Here is a 19,775-nt window from a genome sequence, read left to right as displayed (position 1 = left end):
ATAGGTAACTATGTTCACTGATCTTACTACTCTATATGTTTCTTCCATATAATATATAATAGATGATTTTGCATTTCGCCAGCTTATGACTGAGAAAAATAGATGTTCATTCATCTTTTGAGGTTGTACTTACTTAATACATTGGCATTAATGAAAAATCCAAGCCAAGAGCATTCTAGCATTTTCTGACCTGGCAGTTCCATCACACTCTTGAATACGTTCTTCAATCCCTCTCTGTATTGCTCCTGCCCCACCTTAGCCCCCTGTTCCACGGCCATTCATATTTACTTCCATGCACAGTTTTCATGTTTGCATTAATTTTTTTGATGAAAACCTTTAAAAGAAATGGTCTGGTTGATTGATGGCAGGCGTTCTTTAAACCTAAATCATACAGCAGGCTGTCATAGCTAGAGAGGTTTCAAAATAGACCAGTTTTGGAGACTTTTTGGAAAAAAAAACTAATCTGTTTTTTGATACTGTGATGGCTGACTTCAAAGTCTATCATCCTAACTGCCAGCTCTATTTCACTCTGGCATGACTCTCTGTTACACCGCCTAAGTGGGGACCTGACTCCCATTCACAGCATCCCTATCAGCAAAGTGTCTCATGAAGCATTTTACAGTTGAGAGTTTCATTTTGCTAAGCATCCTATAAATATACATACATTTGTCACTGGATCAAGTGGACAAGCCCTGGCATGACCGTAGCAGATGCACATCCCTCCGACCGAAATATCCTTGACCGAGTAGTAATACTGCAAAAAGCAATCCAGGGAGAAATCCTGTTAAGCTGACTGCAAGGTGTAAGTAACAAAAGGGAACATTCACTTAAAAACTTGACTTTCTGCTTTTATCTTTCATTGGAAGCAAGAGAGAAGGACAGAGGGCTCACAAAAGGTATCAAGTAACTGTTATCATAGCCCAGAGAAAGAATGCCTCTCATGTATGTTTGGCGGCCATTTTTAAAATTTCTTTCCCACAGACGTACAAAGTCTATGCTGGAGTATTTATTATTTGACAGCAAGTTGTTATGCCAGGGTTGGGGGGGGAGGTGGTAAGCGCAATAATTCCTCATAAAAATGGGTTTATGTAGTTTTGTGAAAGAAAATCTCCTTTATTGCCATAATAGGAAACTCGGTGATCATTAGTCACATGTGGACTGTTTTACTTGACCGATTTGAAGAAACTCAACATACTTAGAGGAAATCATGCTCAGAACAAAATATGTCTTAACCACATTAAGATGAAATAGAAGGTAATGAAGTACAGGATTGATTTAACAAACTTTAAGGAGTAATTTCTATGAGTGCAACATTTGCTTTTTTCATTATTATGTTAAAACGTCCATGTGATCACTTTCTTATCTGAAATTAATATAGGTCTATGTTTTTAAAGATAATTTATAACTATACTACTAGACTATTTAAAATTTTTAATTAATATGCATATAACATTTCATAATTGTGAGAGTATTTCACATTATCTTATAGAATCTAGGTAACTATCTCAGTGGTAGATAGTCCTACTATTCCAATCATTCACATTAAAAGAACCCAGCAAGAATAAGTAGGTAAACAAAAATCTGAGTTCCCTAACTACAAATTCCATTTTTCCATTTACTTCTTTTTTTTCTTTTTCTCTTTGTTTTTGTTGTTTACATAGAGTATCCTTTATAATATTTTTGTTACTTCTATTACTTCATATACCTAGACCTTGACCTTGAAATAAAACTTGTTAGAAGTTTAGGTAATGTAAAAGTCTGCTTCTCACTAACTTCATCACTTAATAATACAGATATGAACAGGGATATATGCTCAGAAAGCTGATACAGTACTTTTGTAGATGCTTTTAAAACTAAGAAATCTGTTTTTAAATATAAACGCATAGAGCTTCACTTTTGAGTCATGAAGAGGAGCTGAAATTCAATATCCTATTTTTATATATTTAAATTTATACGTAGTGTTTACTGAACTTGAGTACTTTCAAAGGACTTATTTATATGTTGCATTTTACTGCACTATTTTAAAGGCTCTTGCACAATGAAGTTATAAATAATAGATGTGCCTCCCAACCCCCACTCTGCCTTCTGCAAAAGATGATAAAAGGAACATATTTATTTACATTGATTTTTTTTATCTGTTAGATATACTGTCGGAAAAGATTAAATTTCACTTCAGAATTACTCAGTCTTCCTCACGGTATATTTTCAAGTCGTGCCAAAATTATAATTAAACATGATTTTTTAAACAAGCAAAGAATCTACACGTTGCAGAAAAATAATGATTACTTCTGCATAAGATAATTTACAATATGCTGCAATATTATGCACGGGAAAATTGTTTCAGGTTTGGAAAGTACAGGGCACTAAAACATCCAACATGTGTTGTATGGGGATAATCAAACTTTAAAAGTTATTTCTGTGATGATGGAGTGGTGAGGTGTAAGTTAAGTAATGAGAAGAAAATATATATGAGGGGTATTCATGAACTGTGAAAAGTGCTGCCGTTCAATATTTAGTGTGCTGGTTCAGCAATTTGTAACTTGTGGCAATAGTCAGGCCTTTTAGAACTAAGTGCATCATTCTAGAACTAAGTGCTGTGTCTTACCATCTTACTTTCCCTCTACAATCCTATTTCCACCTTCACCTCCAGTCATATAGTAGATATTCTGTTAGCATGGATTTTCTTTATGGACTTAGAGCTGAATTGGTAATAATGTCCTAGTTGTGTAGCCGCCTATAAGGAGTGCGACATAAACCAGTGAATGTGGTGAGAAGTAGGTAGGAGGAAACACAATTATTACTCATAGGATCTGGACTGATCATGTATGTCATAATCCACACATTCCAGCTTAACACTGGAAAACAGCCTTTCTGTGAGTTCCTGTTTTCAAAGAGCTATTAAAAGGGATGCCGTCATTTCTGTTGTTGTTGTTTTTTTTCTGATGTTCTATTTATAAAAGAAAATAAAACAGTGTAAACAATCTGTTTTCCCCTACAGTAGTGTTTTTTTTAAACTATAGCTTGTGACTCAATGAAACATAAAGTTAAATTATTTGAATGGGCAAAATGGTCCACAGAACAGCAACACTCACATCACCTAAGAACTTGCTAGAATTATTCTTTCTCAACTCTGCCCTAGACCTACTGAATCAGAATCTGCATTTCCATAATACCACCAGCTAATTCTATTCACATTAAAGTGTCAGATATATTGTAATGTGTATGTGCATGTGCATGTGTATGGACTGAGTTGTGATATAAAACTTAATTCTTAGTGTGGGTTGTGGCCAAAAATGTTTCAAAGCCACTGCACTTCCTACAATAGTTCCCCAGGGCCAATTATAATAGTAGATCAGATACCTAAAGTGACAAAACTAATTTAGTCTTCGAAAATAAGATTACGAACTAGGTATTATAATCTCCATTTTACAAATGAGGAAATGAAAGGTTAAAAATGTTAAGAGTTTGATAAATGTTACATATCTAATAAGTGACAGAGTTTGGATTTGAACCAAGGATGGTTATGCTGAATTTTAGTCTAGCAACAAACCACTCCTACAAATCAATATTAAAGATATCTTGTTAAATTATTTAAAAATTAATTGATTAAAAGTAAAAAAATATCATTTACAGGCTGCAATATGATTCCTCATAACTTACTCTTCGTGTGACAATCGGGTCAATTTCTCTTGGGTCTTTGTGAGCAAACATCATCAAGTCGGCATTCAGGGTGCGGATTCTCTGAAATCTCAGGCGAATATAGCGAGCGGAGGTGAATTCCAGCAGTTCAGGAGAAGGGTCATCGGCACTTGGTCTCCCATTGATCAAAGAGATGTGTATCTACACAATATAGGAAATGATTTAACAAGGAAAGTTACCAAAAAAAAAATATCTGGATTTTTCTGATTTTTCTCGGAAGAATAAAATTAAGCTTCACTTCTCTCAATTAGGCAGACACAGGTTCATATTTACTCCCTGGAATCTAGTAAAGTAATTGAGGAAGTTTACGGACCTTTTAATACTTGTATAAGCAATTCATTTGTTTATATTTTAAGTGTTCTCTATATACTGTGATTCCCCATTTTCTTTTGTTCCAAGGCATGGCATCTACTTGATTTTCCTAGGATTTCCATAAAATCTTAAGTCGATCATTTTTTTCTGAAACTTATTATGTGCTAAAATTATTTCAGAATCTGGTATATAGTAGGAAACCAGAAAACTTGATTTAAAAAAAAGTTACAAAATATCGGATAAAACAGGAACCCATCAGGAACTTAAAGTAATTCTAAAATTGAAACTATCTAATTATACAGCCTTAAAATATATACAGTGAAAATCGACACATTACAAGGAAACTAGACAAATCTACAGTCACAGTGAGAGATTTCAATAGATTGTTTTTTAATTTTTTTTAGAAACTGATAGATCAGACAGAGAAAAAATTACCAAAGATTTAACATAGTCTATGAAAAATACACTCTATGAAAATACATTAAAACCTGGATGGAACAGTAAATTTTTTAGGAAAACAATTAGCACAATTGACACCAGAAAAAACAAAATCTAATAATATAAAAATTGGAGAAATTAGCAAAGAATACCTTCTAAAGGTGCACAAAGCCCACATTCTCTCACAGGGATCTCGGGATAGAGAATTGTAATGAGGGAAAACTAACAAAACCAAAAGTACTCCTATTACAGATAAAAAAAAATGATTTCCCTAATATCTGAAGAGCTTCTGTAAATCAGCAAGAAAGAAAGATCAACAACTAACACAAAAACCCAAAAGATGTAAGGGACTATTCCAAGAAAAGGAAATATTACTGACTGTTAAGCTTTCGATAAGTCAATGAACTTCACTCATAACAGCAGCTAATTTAAAACACAACAAAAACTTTTCCCATTTTTTCATGTTGTTGAAACCTAAAAATACGTTTAATACTCTCTGATGGCAAGACTAAAGAGATACAGGCATTCTCAAACACTTACAGGTGTGAGTGTAAATGGCACAAACCACTATGAAGGTGAATTCAGGAATAACTATCAACACTACAATAGCCTAGAGTTTTGACCTAGAAATTCCACTTATGGGAAAATATCCTACATATATTATATATATGTATATGGCATTTTATTGTAATAGCAAAACACTGCAAACAATCTAATTACCATCAATAATGTACGACTGGTTAAATAAGTTCTACATCTATATAATGAATTATGTGCACCATACAAAGAAATGAAGAAACTCTCAATATACTCAAGTACAGTACTTCACGTTTTCTGTACTTTGTAAATGCATCATTATTCCCTATACAATAAATCAAATAGAAATTATTCAAGAAACTTGAAATTGACTCATAGGTTTTGGACAGAAAACATACACACACACACACACACACACACACACATGCACGCACACATACACACACACACAGGAGGCTAAGAAGACTGGGATGTGAGAAGAGTCTGTGCTGGTCTGAGGGTTGTCCCAGAACACAACAGTCTGTACATACACTGGGAAACTGTGACTTGGGGTCACCCACAGGAATTTTCATCCACTTTTGCAAGATGATAAATCATGTGCGTTAATTATGTTTTTTGACAGGGGAGGCAATGATATGTTTCCATTTCTAACATCCTGCATTTAGATAATCCCCGAGAGCTTTTACAAACTGACTGCCAATAAACTACCGAATCACTAGAAAAATAAATATAGCAAACTCTGGATGAGAAACTAATTCTGATGCCACAAAGAATAAATTCAAAATGGCTCATGAGAAAAATATGAAATGTCCTAGCTATTTGAGTCTACCTTCGATACTTAGTAGAGAATAAATTCACTTAATCAACACATTTGAGGCTGATAGAATGCAAAATCTTCCAAAACACTGAATCTCAAAATACTGAATACTCTCCTTCTAATGTATGAAGTTCTAAAAGATTTAAGTAGGTCTTGTATATTCCACAGTTCTGGCACCTAGCAGGTGAGCCAGCAATACGTTTAAAATTAAGTTGTCTGTGTGACTTATGAATGTTATCAATTGAGTGTAAAGAATGAATAGACACATGAAGCAATGAAAATTAGTTACCCTTAGAGATTTTGGCATCCAAAAAATCACCAGTGCCCTTGAATTCATGCTTAAATTTGTATCTTATCAAACTCTTTTTATTGCTTCTAAAAGTGCTCCTTGAAATAAAAGAGAAAATCACCACATGTCCAGGATTAAAATTATTAAATTTTATTTGGTGTTAATGCTATGGGAACCATATTTGTACTGTATATGGAATCAGTCAGTTCCTCATTTAAACATACAGGAACTTTAAAAAATGGTGCACATGCTCTCATTTAGGTTAATAAACCATATGATAGCAACATAAAGGATTCGGCAAAAGAACATTTCTCCTCACAGCTTCGGTATTTTCATCAAGCCACTCTGCCAAGAGATCTTGTGAGTATAGTTAGTCCCAAGCTGTTTCTGGGACATAAAACCAGCCAGCTGTTTGGCCATGTTGTGTGCAGCTTCTTTCTATCATTTTTTTCCCACTCTCCTTCAAAATAAATCATAATATTAGATAGGATATTTCCACTGGCACTTTGCTGTGTAATTCCAAGTCCACTGGAAAGCTTAGCATACTTCCTGATCTCCTGTGGGGCGACAACTGGAGGGTGTCTATCTTCAAAAAGATGAAAAGTGTCAGTCCTTAAGACCACCGCTGTCTTGCTGCGAGGCCGTGGGAAGCCTGTGGCAGTCTGGTATCTTCTGAAATGATTTCCATTACAGACATGTTGGAGAGTGTATGTTCATGCTGTCAGAGGAATTCATTCCAACTGAAAATATCAGCCTGATTAACAGCCGGCTTTCTAGATTTTAAAATTATACTCTTCTTTGAAATTAGTTTGCACAGATAAATAAAAATTTTTAAAAAACCATGGGAAATATCTTTGTTTATGACCAAATGTCTAAATCAATATTATACTCTACCCATCTAAATTAATTCTGTTCTTATTAGTGTAAGCATACTCTTTAAATCACATCTCCTTTGCAGATGGATAAGACCTCTGTGCTTTGATACTGTTTTTGCCTTTATGATTAGAATATAACTTAAAAATAGTTTTTTGCAGAAATTAATCAATTCTAGTATGGATACTTGTCCCTTATTATTATGTTTTTCTATTTATATTACTACAGTTGTTTTAGATTTCTGGAAGAACTACAATCCTAATGTGTTACCCAATGATACAAGTTTATTGACTGAATGGATAGGTGGGAGAATTATCATTAAAGATGATTAATAATTATCAGAAACTTTGAAATGAGTAGCAATCTCTTCATATATTTTAAAATCCCATTTTATTTCATATTTTTTATTTGAGAGAGAGAGAGAGAGAGAGAGAGAGGGCAAGCAGGAGAGAGGGGGCAAATGGTGAGAGAGAGAATCTTAAGCAAGCTCCACACTCAACACACAGCCCAATGTAGGGCTTGATCCTATGACCTTGGGATCATGACCTGAGCCAAAATCAAGAGTTGGAAACTCGACCAACTGTGCCACCCAGGTGCCCTTAAAATCCCATTTTTATTACTAGTCTTTAAGTGTGCCAATGAAATAAGTACAACAACTTGAGAGTGAGGTGATCCCAGGAGATAGAACAATAAAATCCATAGGTGCTGGATGAGATTAGCTATCTATAGCTGTGGTCAAAGAATCTGTATATAAATGGGTGGCTGAGACTCAGGGGAACCTCTTAAATCCAATCATGCTTAATATAATAATTTAGAGAGGGAGAATAAGATTTCAATAACTTTGAAAAATGAGCCTAATCACTTTTATTTTGTCCTGTGAGGAAAAAAAAAAGGCATATATTTGGAGGAAGGGGGTAAGCTGTGGGAAGCTTAGGAAAAGGGGATATAGCAATAATTTGTCACTGTGTTTCTGGCACAGAGCAAAGGCTCTGGTTCTGGCTCCAGGTGGTCAATAGAAACCCCCAAATGATCACTCGTCAGTCCTCACCATACTTGATCCATTTGCAACTTTTAAAACAACTGATGATTCCCATGTTTTGGACACCACACTGTCCTGGTCTTCTTCCTACTTCTCCCACTACCTTTCTCAATCTCCCTCACCATTTCCTACCTTCTCTTCTCCCCGACTTTCTAATATTGGAGTAGTACAGTGCCCAGTCTTTGGCCACCGCTCTTCTATCCACACTTATTCATGTGATGATCCCATCAAAGTTCACCAATTTAAATGCCATCTCTAATTATAGGATTATATAATAATTCTATATAATATATGTATAATTATATGTATGATTAATGAAAGTAAAACACATCCCGTGGCAAAAAATGCATACGTGCATATGTACATACATACCATCTATACTGATGTCTCCCACACCTGTATCTTCAGGCCTAACCTCTCCTCTGAAGGTCAGGATGCAGAATCCAACTGCCTTCTGGATATACTGATGTGGCTCCCAAATAGGTATCTCAACCTTATATCTCACACTGAGCTCCTGCTCTTCATTCCTCAATCTTCCCAACTTCACTAAATAATTTCAGCTTTTCAGCTACCCAGGACCAACAACTTGGGAGTCCCGCTTGACTGCTGTTGTTTTCTGTGTTCCGGCATCCAATTTGTCTACAATCTTCTTAGCTTTACCCTCAAAATCTATCCAGCACCCAAGCACTTCTCACCACCTCCCCTAAAGCCCTCTTGGTGTAGACTCCCCCTCAGGCACCACAGGAACTTCCCAGCAGTGCTCGCTCCTACCACTCTCACCACTCTAGAATGTATTTGCAACCATAGCAGCTATTTGTTTATTTGTTTGTTATGGTTGTTTCAAGTTTTTAGTAAATGTGTCCATTAACTTATTCTTTGTATCTTCTGAAAACAAAAATCGCAAGTTTAATATTAATGATTTAAAATACTGTACACCAGGGGTGCCTGGGTGGCTTGGTCGGTTGAGCGTCCGACTCCCGTTGGGCTCTGTGCTGACAGATAGGAGCCTGGAGCCTGCTTCGGATTCTGTGTCTCCCTCTCTCTCTGCCCCTTCCCTGCTCATGCGCTCTCTCTCTCTCTCTCTCTCTCTCTCTCTCTCTCTCTCTCTCTCAAAAGTAAATAAACGTTTAAAAAAATTTAAATACTGTACACCAAAGCCTACTCTCACTATGCTGCATGTTAGTCCATGATTTCTTTACTTCTGTTGGCCAGATGATCTTCAGGAATTTCTGCAGAGTCCTCTTCAACAGATTATATGCAAGAAGTGAAAAGTGGCCAGCAACTATCCAAAAGAGGGTGAGCCACAGCAAAAGAGGCCCATTCCCAGCACAAGCGCCGTGCCATAATCATATTCATCGTGAGCAGGCTGCACCCAAGTTGTCATTTCCTGAATGGGAGCAAAAGTTCTTAGTCTCTCCTCTACGCTTGGCGCTTCAACAACTATCTTGCATATTCTCTTGAGCTCTGCATCTGTTTCAGGGAGCTCTCTAAAAATTCCTTTGAAAACATAGCTCCACTCCTGTCATTATTTTCCTTAAAACCTTCCAATGCCTTTCTATTTCACCATCAATAAAAGCCAAAATCTTTACAATGAACTCAAATGATCCCAATGCCATTTGCACCTCAAAACACTGACAAAGAAAACAGTAACTTCAAGAACTCCTTTCCTGCTCTTTCTCTACTCACAATACTCCAGCTAGACTGCCATCTTTGCTAGAACATGCCAGATAGGATTTGGCCTTTGGAACTCCGTACTTGGGGTTCCCTTGCCTGGAACGTTCTCTTCCCAGATACTGCAATGCTCACTTTCTCATCTCTTTCCAACCTTGCTTAGATGAGGTCTTCTCGGTGACTCTCTAATTACAGTGCAAATTTCATCCTGGCATTTATTCTTCTTGCTACCTGCTTCAATGTTGTCCATAGTAGTTTTCTTCTACCATAACATGAATATGATTTGCTTATTTACCATAATGATTATTTCTCTCCCCTCTCTGGATCATAAATCCCAAGAGTTCAGGAATTTTTATCTGTTTACTTAACTGAAATAATCCCCAGCATGTAGGACAGCATCTAGCAAAACTTAAGTGTTAAATATTAATTTCTGAATAAATGCTACTTAAGTAAATCCTAAGTATTTAACAAATTCAACTAGCTTTCTACCTCAAAAGCAATTTAATAAATTAATGAAATTTTCTTAATATTAGATGAGTAAATCTTTGAGTGTGCAAATATTTCCACAAAATGAAATTAAAGTCAGTAATCCCCTGTATCATGGTCTACCCAAGCATTTTGAGTTAAGTTGATTTTGAGAAAATTAGGAAATTACAGCTTTGATTCATGATTTTCTTAAATCAAAGTCTACTGCATTTATTTTTATTGGTTAAACATTAGTTAACTTTATTCTCTTTTATACCAAGGTTTCACTTAACAGGCTATTCTCAGCTGGGAAGAACTAATAAATATGTTTTCTGAGTCATGAGACATGTATGTGAACTTAAGATCTACTCAACTGTATGTTGTCAGCAGAGCAAAGTGGACCTTTGCCATTGTTTAGATTTTTCTTTTCTTTTCTTTTTTAATTTTTTTAAAAATGTGTATTTATTCTTGAGAGAGAGAGAGGTAGAGCACAAGAGGGGGAGGGGCAGAGCGAGAGGGTGACACAAAATCCGAAGCAGGCTCCAGGCTCTGAGCTGTCAGCACAGAGCCCAACATGGGGCTTGAACTGACACGCCATGAGAACATGGCCTGAGCTGAAGTCGGACGCTTAACCAACTGAACCATCCAGACGTCCCTGGTTAGTTTTTTATGCAAATTGTATTCTGGCTATCTCAGTGTCCAACCCATAAATTTGAAGTACTATTATTTACAAAACAGTTCATAAAAAACAATAAATTATATTAAAATTATAGAACAGATTCCTTAAACTCTATGGACTTGCAAGATCAATAAGGTTAATTGACAGTGACATAGTGCCTTATTTCTAGAAGAAGTGTTTTTTTTGCTAAAATATATAATCATCTTTATGGATTGTTTAGTTTTGTTAGATGTAACTGAATAGTTATTAAGAAATAACCTTCCTTACCTTATCAAAACTTTTATCAAAATTTTTATTGCAATTTGTTAAACCCTTTCAAATCAATGCATTATTTTTAAAGACTTAAAAATGTGAACATTTATGAATATATGAAAATTAAGGCCTGGGTAATAAAAATACACCAAACAAAGAATAATGTGACATAATATATCATTTATAACACCAGTTAATAAAATATCTAAACATTTCATACTGGAGATTTTCCTATCAAGAATCTTTAGGGCCTTAATGAGGAAATGCGATACTATGAATTTAACCTTTTTTCACTCCATTTTTTCTAGTTATATCAAACACAGTTTATTGAAGTCCTCATTCCAGTTTCCTTTTCCCCATATTTTGTTATTTGTTCCAACTAATAGCTGGCATTTTAATGATTATTTTTGTTAAATCAATCATTGCTCATTTGTGCATCCAGGAAATGAAGTACTATGAAGGCTTAAAACACATGCTTACAAAGCTTTATCTCTGGTCCACCTCTTCACACTTCAATATTTCTCATTCATTCATTTAGCCAATCATTCACTCAAAAATATTTATTGGCTACTTACTATATTCCAAATCACTGAGTCATTTTTCACTTCTTATTTTGTGCTGTGGTCTATCTCATCTCTGGGCTCCTTTTCCAAACACTTTGTCTGTCTCCCCACTGCTCCCCGTTTGTACAGATATACTTTATGTATCATTCATCTCTCAGCGTTGATGCCAATTCTTTCTACCATGAACACCTCTGTGTCCTGTCTAGGAGCTCCTCTTGTGAATTCTCTGAGCTCCCGTGACTCTCCCCTATTATCACAGCCTGTTTACTTGCTTGTGTTGTCTCTGTTAATAGACTATAAGTTCAATGAGAATGGGAACTTTGTCTTATTTCCAATATAGTCCCAGGGCTTAACATAGTGAGTAGTACATAGTAGATTCTCAATAATTATTTACTGAAAGAATAAATCAATATCTGTGCTCAAATATTAGAGACTATGATAGAACCTCCAACCAGCTAACCCTTTCCTCATTTACAAATCATGTATTATGTATGTCATTTTAAAATTGATTTTGTAAAATTAAAAATAGAATCACCCTATGACCCAGCAATAGCACTGGTAGGAATTTACCCAAGGGATATAGCAGTGGTGATGCGTAAGGGCATATGCACTCCAATGTTTATAGCAGCACTTTCAACAATAGCCAAATGATGGAAAGAGCCTAAATGTCCATCAACTGACAAATGGATAAAGAAGATGTGGTTTATATATACAATGGAATACTACTTGGCAATGAGAGAGAATGAAATGTGGCCATTTGCAGCAACACGGATGGAACTGGAGGGTATTATGCTAAGTGAAATAAATCAGTCAGAGAAAGACAGATACCATATGTTTTCACTCATAAGTGCATCTGGAGAAACTTAACAGAAGACCATGGGGAAGGTGAAGGGGAAAAAAAAAGTTACAGAGAGGAAGGGAGGCAAACCATAAGAGATGCTTAGATACTGAGAACAAACTGAGGGTTGATGGGGCTAGAGGAGAGGGGAAAGTGGGTGATGGGCATTGAGGAGGGCACTTGTTGGGATGAGTACTGGGTGTTGTATAGAAACCACTTTGACAATAAATTATATTAAATTAAATTAAAATTAAATTGATTTTGTACATATTTTACCTGTATTTTTAAATCCAATTATTGGATGTACATCAAGAATTTTAGCATGAATTTCGCTTACCATAATTGAATAAATCTCACTAGAACTGCAACAAGTTCCTAAAAAGACATAGGAGTATCTCTGTAGCCCTAATATTTAGATAAATCAACAACAATAAAAAATACTTAAGCTGAGACACTGCTGAAGAGAAAAATAATGGAGTATATGTGTAGAAAGGTGTACTTCCCTTCAGATGCCTCAACATTCTTACTTAACAGAACTAGAAAGATTTTTTTCATACATAGTACAATGCACTGACTTAGTTTGGAAGGTCCTTAATAAATATCCCACCATCATTAGAAGTTTACAAGCCTAACCAAAACTACTCTTCCATGGTTCGTGACTACTGAGCTACATGAAAAGTAATATTTTAATATATAAAATGTCAAGGGCTGTGTGTGACTTTAACTTCCTTAACTAACACATTTCAATACCGGGAAACATTGTCTTAATGAACCATTTAAATATGACTGTATCATTGACTATTCTATCCTTAAGCCTAGTCTTAATGGATCTTCCATTATCCTGTAAGACAATATTTTGCTTTTGACACTTACTTGGTTCCAACTGCCCCTGAAATTTAAATTGCTTTTCTCTTGTTTTTCTCCTTCTCTTTCTCCTTCTTCCTTTTTTCTTTTTTTTCATAATTATAATTCTTGCATTTGTCATTTCTGGATGAAACCTTTACCTTCCATGAACTATTTAAACAGATTCTTCACTGTTAAAATAGTAGTCATTAATAAATTGTAGCATAATACTAAAACCAGTTCTCTTCAAAGAGTATTTGTCATGTTTTTACTTTTCTTCTCTCCTAGTTAAATTAGTTAAAATATTGCACTCCAAAGGTTGGCATAGCTTCTCTACTGGTCAAAGAACACCTGTCTTGTCTATCTCTCTCTCATTTTATATCAGTTACTTCTTTTTTCTACCAACAGCACATTTTGTGTGGTAGCACTCTCATGTGGAACTACTCAATACACAAAAGGACAACATTTTTTAGAAAAATCAAAAATAGAAGCAAAATCTCAGATGGTTTAGGAGTTTCAATTTTCTCAAAATTTCAAAACTGGTATGGTCCTTTTTTCCAAAAGCTTCTGGTGGTCTTCTTGCTTTCTACAACTCAAACCAAACCAGCAAAACATTTACTTCTAATCCACTTGTTCAAGAGAAGCTTAAGTTAGTTCCATCTGAAATATGCCCAGATGGGTTAACCATAATCCATCATAACTGAATGGAAGATCTCAGTATCATTCCCACTGGTCATGATGTATACAAGGAACAATGACAACTAAATCCCTCAAATTTTCAAAAAGAGAAAACTATTACCAAGTGCAAATATAATTCCCCCTACCCTTTTATGTGTGCTCTAAAAGAATCTTGACAGGCGGATGCTCATTGTACCTCTATTTTAAAATTTATGATTATTTTCAAATAATGATTTTTAATTTTTTTAATGTTTTTATTTATTTTTGAGAGAGAGACAGAGAGTGAGCAGGGAAGGGTCAGAGAGAGAGGAGCAGAATCCGAAGCAGGCTCCAGGTTCTGAGCTGTTAGCACAGAGCCTGATGTGGGACTCGAACCCATGAAAGCAAGATTATGACCTGAGCCGAAGTTGGTCACTTAACCGATTGAGTCACCCAGAAACCCCTCAAATAAGGATTTTGAAAGAGTACTCCAAGTTAAAAATTCCTTATTACTTGTGTTTTTCCTTTTCCAGCTAAAGTACATAATATTTGCATGGAAAAAAGAAGAGTTGTCAAAATAGGTTTTCTTGATCTCTTTTGGGAGCTTCTCATTTAAATTTTATCAAATGCACATGCCATTACTAAATCTTTGTGCTGTCAAGCTAAGACTATATAGGGATCCAGACATCTTCTGAAATTCATAGCCAGGAAAGAATCTGAGAGGAGTTGCTTCAGCACAGGCCATGAAGGAAAGTCACCAGAAGGAAAGTTCTCTCACTCTCCTCTAACATTTGCTTTGTGCCAAATTTTGTTTTGGGTGTGCCTCCACCAGAGACAGACTGAGAGAATAGTTTTGTTAGTCATCTATTCCAACTTCACAGCTAGTTCAGAAATTTCTTTGCAACATAAAAACAATAGTTACTATTGTGTACTTACTGGATACCAGACCTTCGTGCATGTGATGTGTGTATACTAATTCATAGAGTATTAACTTATTTAAAGCTTTCGACAATCCTTTGAGGTTGGTGTTGTTATTATGTCCTTTTTTAAGTTTATTTAATTTGAGATTGAGAGAGAGAGAGAGAGAGAGAGAGAGATAGAACACAGTGGGGGAGGGGCAGGGAGGGAGAGAGAAAATCTCAAGCAGGCTCCGGGCTATCAGCCTAGAGCCTGAAGTAGGTCTCAATCCCACAAACTATGAGATCATGACCTGAGCCAAAATCAAGCGCTGGTCACTTAACTGACTGAGCCACCCAGGCACCCCTGTTATGTCCTTTTTTAACAAGAGAAAACATATATTGGCATTTTAACGATATGGCTAGGTTCATATAGGTAAGATTTGTTCCAGTTCTGACTTCGTTGGTTGAGCTCCTCAGCCCGACACCACACTACCTCACAGGCTAGAAGTTGTACAAGTGCTTGTTGAACAAATAAAAGTCAGTCATCAAGGCACTATTTGCAGACTTCTAGCAACAAGAAGCTCGCCTCTGGGAGGAGAACCTTTCCCATGCACCTTCCCTCCATTCTTTCATTTGCCCTCCTTGCATTTCAATCCTATCCATGACTGACCCTAGTATTTTAATTCCACTTTCTCTTTATTACCCTGCTCTTGCTCCTCTGGAATTATCTATATTGTTTGATGTCCCCAGCTCTTGGCTTTTCTTCATTAATTTGAGTCAGATTTATCCTACTGGTTTTATCCACTTTAAACTTTGTGAGGGAGATTGCTTACTATGCTCCAGGGTACCACTCAGGACCCACCACTAGAACAGATGGAGGCCGGCCTCCCCAGAAGGGGCAGGGGTGAAGTTGAGTAAAGGAGAAAGGATCACTAAGCCAAGAACAATCTCAGACCTGATTCACACTTCCTGGCATTGATCCTCATCAGTAGTGGTCCTCCTGGTAAACAGATGCATAGCTCAGAACCAGAACATGTCTAAGAGTTGAAGTCTAAAGCATCAGTTATCCAGAAAAGAACTAACAACCTCCAAGGTCTTACTAACATCACAGTAATGAAATGGGTTATGACACATTTAGTACTTAAGGATTAAGCATTCACTGGTGTGCAAAAGAATTAATTTACAGCTTACAGAAAAATCTAAGTAGGAAGTACTAAAATCTTAAATTATAGAAAGGAGGGGAAAAGAATATGCTAATACCAAACATAAATATCTGTGAAACTAACATGCTTTTCCTTACCGTGGAGAGCTGTTAGAACAAAGTCCCAGACAGAAAAAAAGCCACCAAGAGTACAAGTGACCCACATTGGTAGGACAGAACAATCAGTACACTTGAAAGATATAATAAGAGCACAAAGGAAAACTTAAGCAACATTTTCCTGTTTTGTTCTCCGTCCTCGTGTGGGAACACTTGTTTAAAATTAAAATAAAATCTTGGAGCAGGAAGTCTAAATACTGCGCCAGATCCTGTGTCATTAGATTGGAACAAAACCTAGATGAGTGCTTGAAAAAGAAATTCAGAATTCAGTATCTCTTCCATTCTTATTCTCTGACTCAAGAGCTCCAGAGAGCAATTGTGTGCGTGTGTGTGTTTGTGTGTGTGTGTGTGTTGTAAATATATAAATGAAACACTGTAAAAATACATTAATTTGATTTTTATCCCATTTATATAAAAGCAGCATTGGGAGGGGGCTGTTGATGCTCTCACGTAGGTTCATGTTCAGAAAGGTTCTACCTCAAACAAGGTATGAGAGACTTTAAATTATGAAGTGATACTTCTGGTTAGGGAAGAGTTTGTACACAGACATACGTTTCTCGAGATTGAGCATGTCCCCCTAGGCTGCCTCTGTATTTCTAACATCTGTAACATATCTGCATGCTAACTGGTGTCCCTAAATGGTGACTGCCCACGTGCCTTCATCCTTAAATCCTTGCCTGTTCACTCCCTGCTCTCACCAAAGTAGGGACAGGCAGGCTCACTCTCTGAACATTCCTTTCTTTGCCACCTTCCTCTCCTCTCTTATTTTTGCTTGTGTTATTAATTTATTGTTGTCTCCATATCCATATCTTTACTTCTCCCTCTCTCTCTTCTATCCTTCTCTTTCTCTCTCTCTCTAAAACTCTTATCTTGCTTCATGTCATCTGTAGAGTGAAATCGTACATGGTTGGTCAAATTTCTAGGCTTTCAAGTGAAATCACGTGTTCTATTATCTAATTATGGCCTCTAGCCCAGTTTTTTGAAACTATAGGTTTCCCCTTTCCAATCTTAAGATTTTTTACTGCACAAAGAGTAAAATAATAAACAAGAAAAAAATAAGGTGTTTTTTTTATACAGAACAAAACTTTTTCATTCCATAACTGATGGAGTTTTATTCCAGTGGATTTATAAACCTGAGTACCAATGAGTCTGTGTGTATGATGGTAAGGATGCCTGTACATATATGCTTTTCTAATTTTGGCTAGGCTAAGCTTGTGCCAGATGCTTTGTGTCATTGTGTGCATGTGCGTTTGTGTGTATTTTCAGAGAGTTAATCACAGTTTAAGACCATGTGTGTTGGAGACAGACTGCTTGAGTTCAGATTCTGGCTCGGCCACTGACTACTGGCATGAATTTAGGCGCCTTAATCTCCGTGTCTCAATTTCCCATGTAAAAGGTAAAATACCTTTGTATGGAAACCAATTTGACAATAAATTTCATATATTGAAAAAAAAAGGTAAAATACCCTCATATCGTGCTGTTTGCTGAATCAAAAGAGGTAATTCATACCCAAACAGAAAACAGAAAAATGCCTAGCACATACAAAAAACTATTAGGTGGTGGTTGTCGTTACTCTTGAGAAAGTCAGAAAAATAATACAAATGGTTTTGTGTCTCTCTGCTAAGCAGGATATGCTGCACCCTTTACAGAAGTTACCTACTACCAACCTGGACGGCATCAGACAACATAAATAGCAGTGGCAAAGTTCCCTCCCATGATGGAAAGGTGATTCTGGAAATGCCAAGAATGTTGGACATCCATGGGAGACGACGCATCAAGAGCAGGCCATGTGCCTGCATTTTACCTTCTTATTCATATCCAATTTTGCACAAGTAACGAAGACAAAGAAAGATCAGAGGGACTTCCTGGCTCAAATCTCCTCCAGCTCTGTGCTGGGCTGTCGCTCTGGGGATGGCCTATATTTCCATCTGCCGACATGCCGGCCTTCGGGGCTGACGACACAGCAGGTGAGCAAGTGCCAACACTAGGGTTGCAGGAAGAGGAGGCTGTACAACGACTGACATCTGGGCAGGAGATGGTGAGAAGACAAAGATGATGAAGAAACGGATGTGATGTGAGAAGGGACTCTACACATCTGACCTCAGGCTGAAAATTTCATTGGCGTCACCAGGTTTGCAGCACGCACTGTGATGTGCACCGAGCATTCAGCAATATCAAAGTTTTTAAAAAGGGCTTCATTGAGAAGGTTTAGTGTGAACTTTGCCTGCTTTACGGAACAAGAGCAATAACAAACACGAACCATGTCAACAGTATCCTACATTCAGGTTCCTCCCATTGTTCTGTAACAGAGGTGGATCATAATCATTTATTTACTAGGTTTGTAGGCTGCTGGCTCTGCATACCCCTGACATCTGCACAGCACCAACAGATCTCTAGTCCCTTCAAAGACACAGAGTGCACCAAGGGACCTCTCCTCCCACACAACCAGAGGATGAAGTTTTCTGTAGATTGACTGAGTACACAGTGTTCTTGTTCCTTTGCTGGATTCACACTAATAACTGACCACAGGAAGCCGCGGGGCCATGCCCTCAAAGAAGCTCTGATACAGCTCGTGATGTTGGTTAGCTGGCAGGGGGTGGGGACATGCTGAAATTCGGGGCCTCATTTTCTGCAGGAATTCATGCAGACTTGTGACTATTAGACACATTAAAACTCGAGAAAAATGAAGAAACCGCTGGTACAAGGTCACTGATCATTACTGTAAGTTATTTATCTAAAGTGGATTTTGCTTCACAACATTCCCTTTTCTCTTTCCTCTTGACAAACACAGTGTGAATGAAAGGTAAAGGGAATAAAACATTTAATCAATCATCCAGGGGCCAGGGCTGAATTGCTTTCTGTTATACATTGGCTGCCAAGTTCGCAGAATCAGGTTTGTTTTCAATTATTTGTAATATGCTTTCCCAGAAGAATTTATAATAGGCTGTTTAGGCACTGTTCCCTTTTCTATTAATGACAAAAATACAACTGTTCCTCCTTAGCAAAAAGAAAAGGAGTTAAATTAGCAAAATTGTTATAAATAGTGCTGCCGGGCTTAAGAGTTTTGGGTTTGTTTTCATTCTAAACTGGCTCCAATGAAAAATGGTAACAAGATGGTTGCATTTCTTCTTCCCTCTCACTGTGTTTATTTCCAAAATAAGAAGCTAACAGTCTCTTTTGGAGATAGTTTATACTAATTACACCTGTAAAATGCACATACACTTAAAGATGAGTGTAGGTCATGCCTATCCGTGTGGCCTTTGTGGTGGTTATAGCTGTGAAAGTGGTTCCCTGAAAAAAAGGTACAGTGTAAGACCAGTGAGTATTCGTGGGCCAGAATGCAATGCTTCCAACCTCTCCACTTCTAGAACGACCTTCTCTCGTTCATGTCAGCCTTCCCTGACCTGTATCTTTTCCCTAGTCCTCCCATATCCCACCACTATCACCATCTTCAGCATCTCTAAGTCCGATAAGCTATGAACGAAAGTCTTAGACTCATTAATAGGAGATGCCATTCCTTATATGAGGTCTAGGTATGACGGTCTTCTGGGAAATACAAGTAAGATTCTCTGAATTCCTATTTATT

The 19,775-nt window shown here is 36.8% G+C and overlaps 1 protein-coding gene across 3 annotated transcripts in view; it reads right to left on the bottom strand.

Moving 5' to 3' along the window:
* Window positions 1–19,775, bottom strand: part of LAMA2 (laminin subunit alpha 2) — a 614,868-nt gene that overhangs the window by 369,004 nt on the left and 226,089 nt on the right. For all 3 annotated transcript variants that reach the window (XM_047859508.1, XM_047859510.1, XM_047859509.1), the window contains exons 5-6: window positions 3,661–3,840; window positions 665–754 (exon numbers count right to left, since the gene is read on the bottom strand). In XM_047859508.1, the coding sequence (XP_047715464.1) occupies window positions 665–754; window positions 3,661–3,840 (270 nt within the window). The remainder of the gene's footprint in view (window positions 1–664; window positions 755–3,660; window positions 3,841–19,775) is intronic.

Source organism: Prionailurus viverrinus, chromosome B2 (assembly GCF_022837055.1).
Source record: "Prionailurus viverrinus isolate Anna chromosome B2, UM_Priviv_1.0, whole genome shotgun sequence".
Classification (NCBI taxonomy): domain Eukaryota; kingdom Metazoa; phylum Chordata; class Mammalia; order Carnivora; family Felidae; genus Prionailurus; species Prionailurus viverrinus.
The sequence above is the reverse complement of the archived record's forward strand: the minus strand, read 5'-3'. Positions and strand labels throughout refer to the sequence as shown.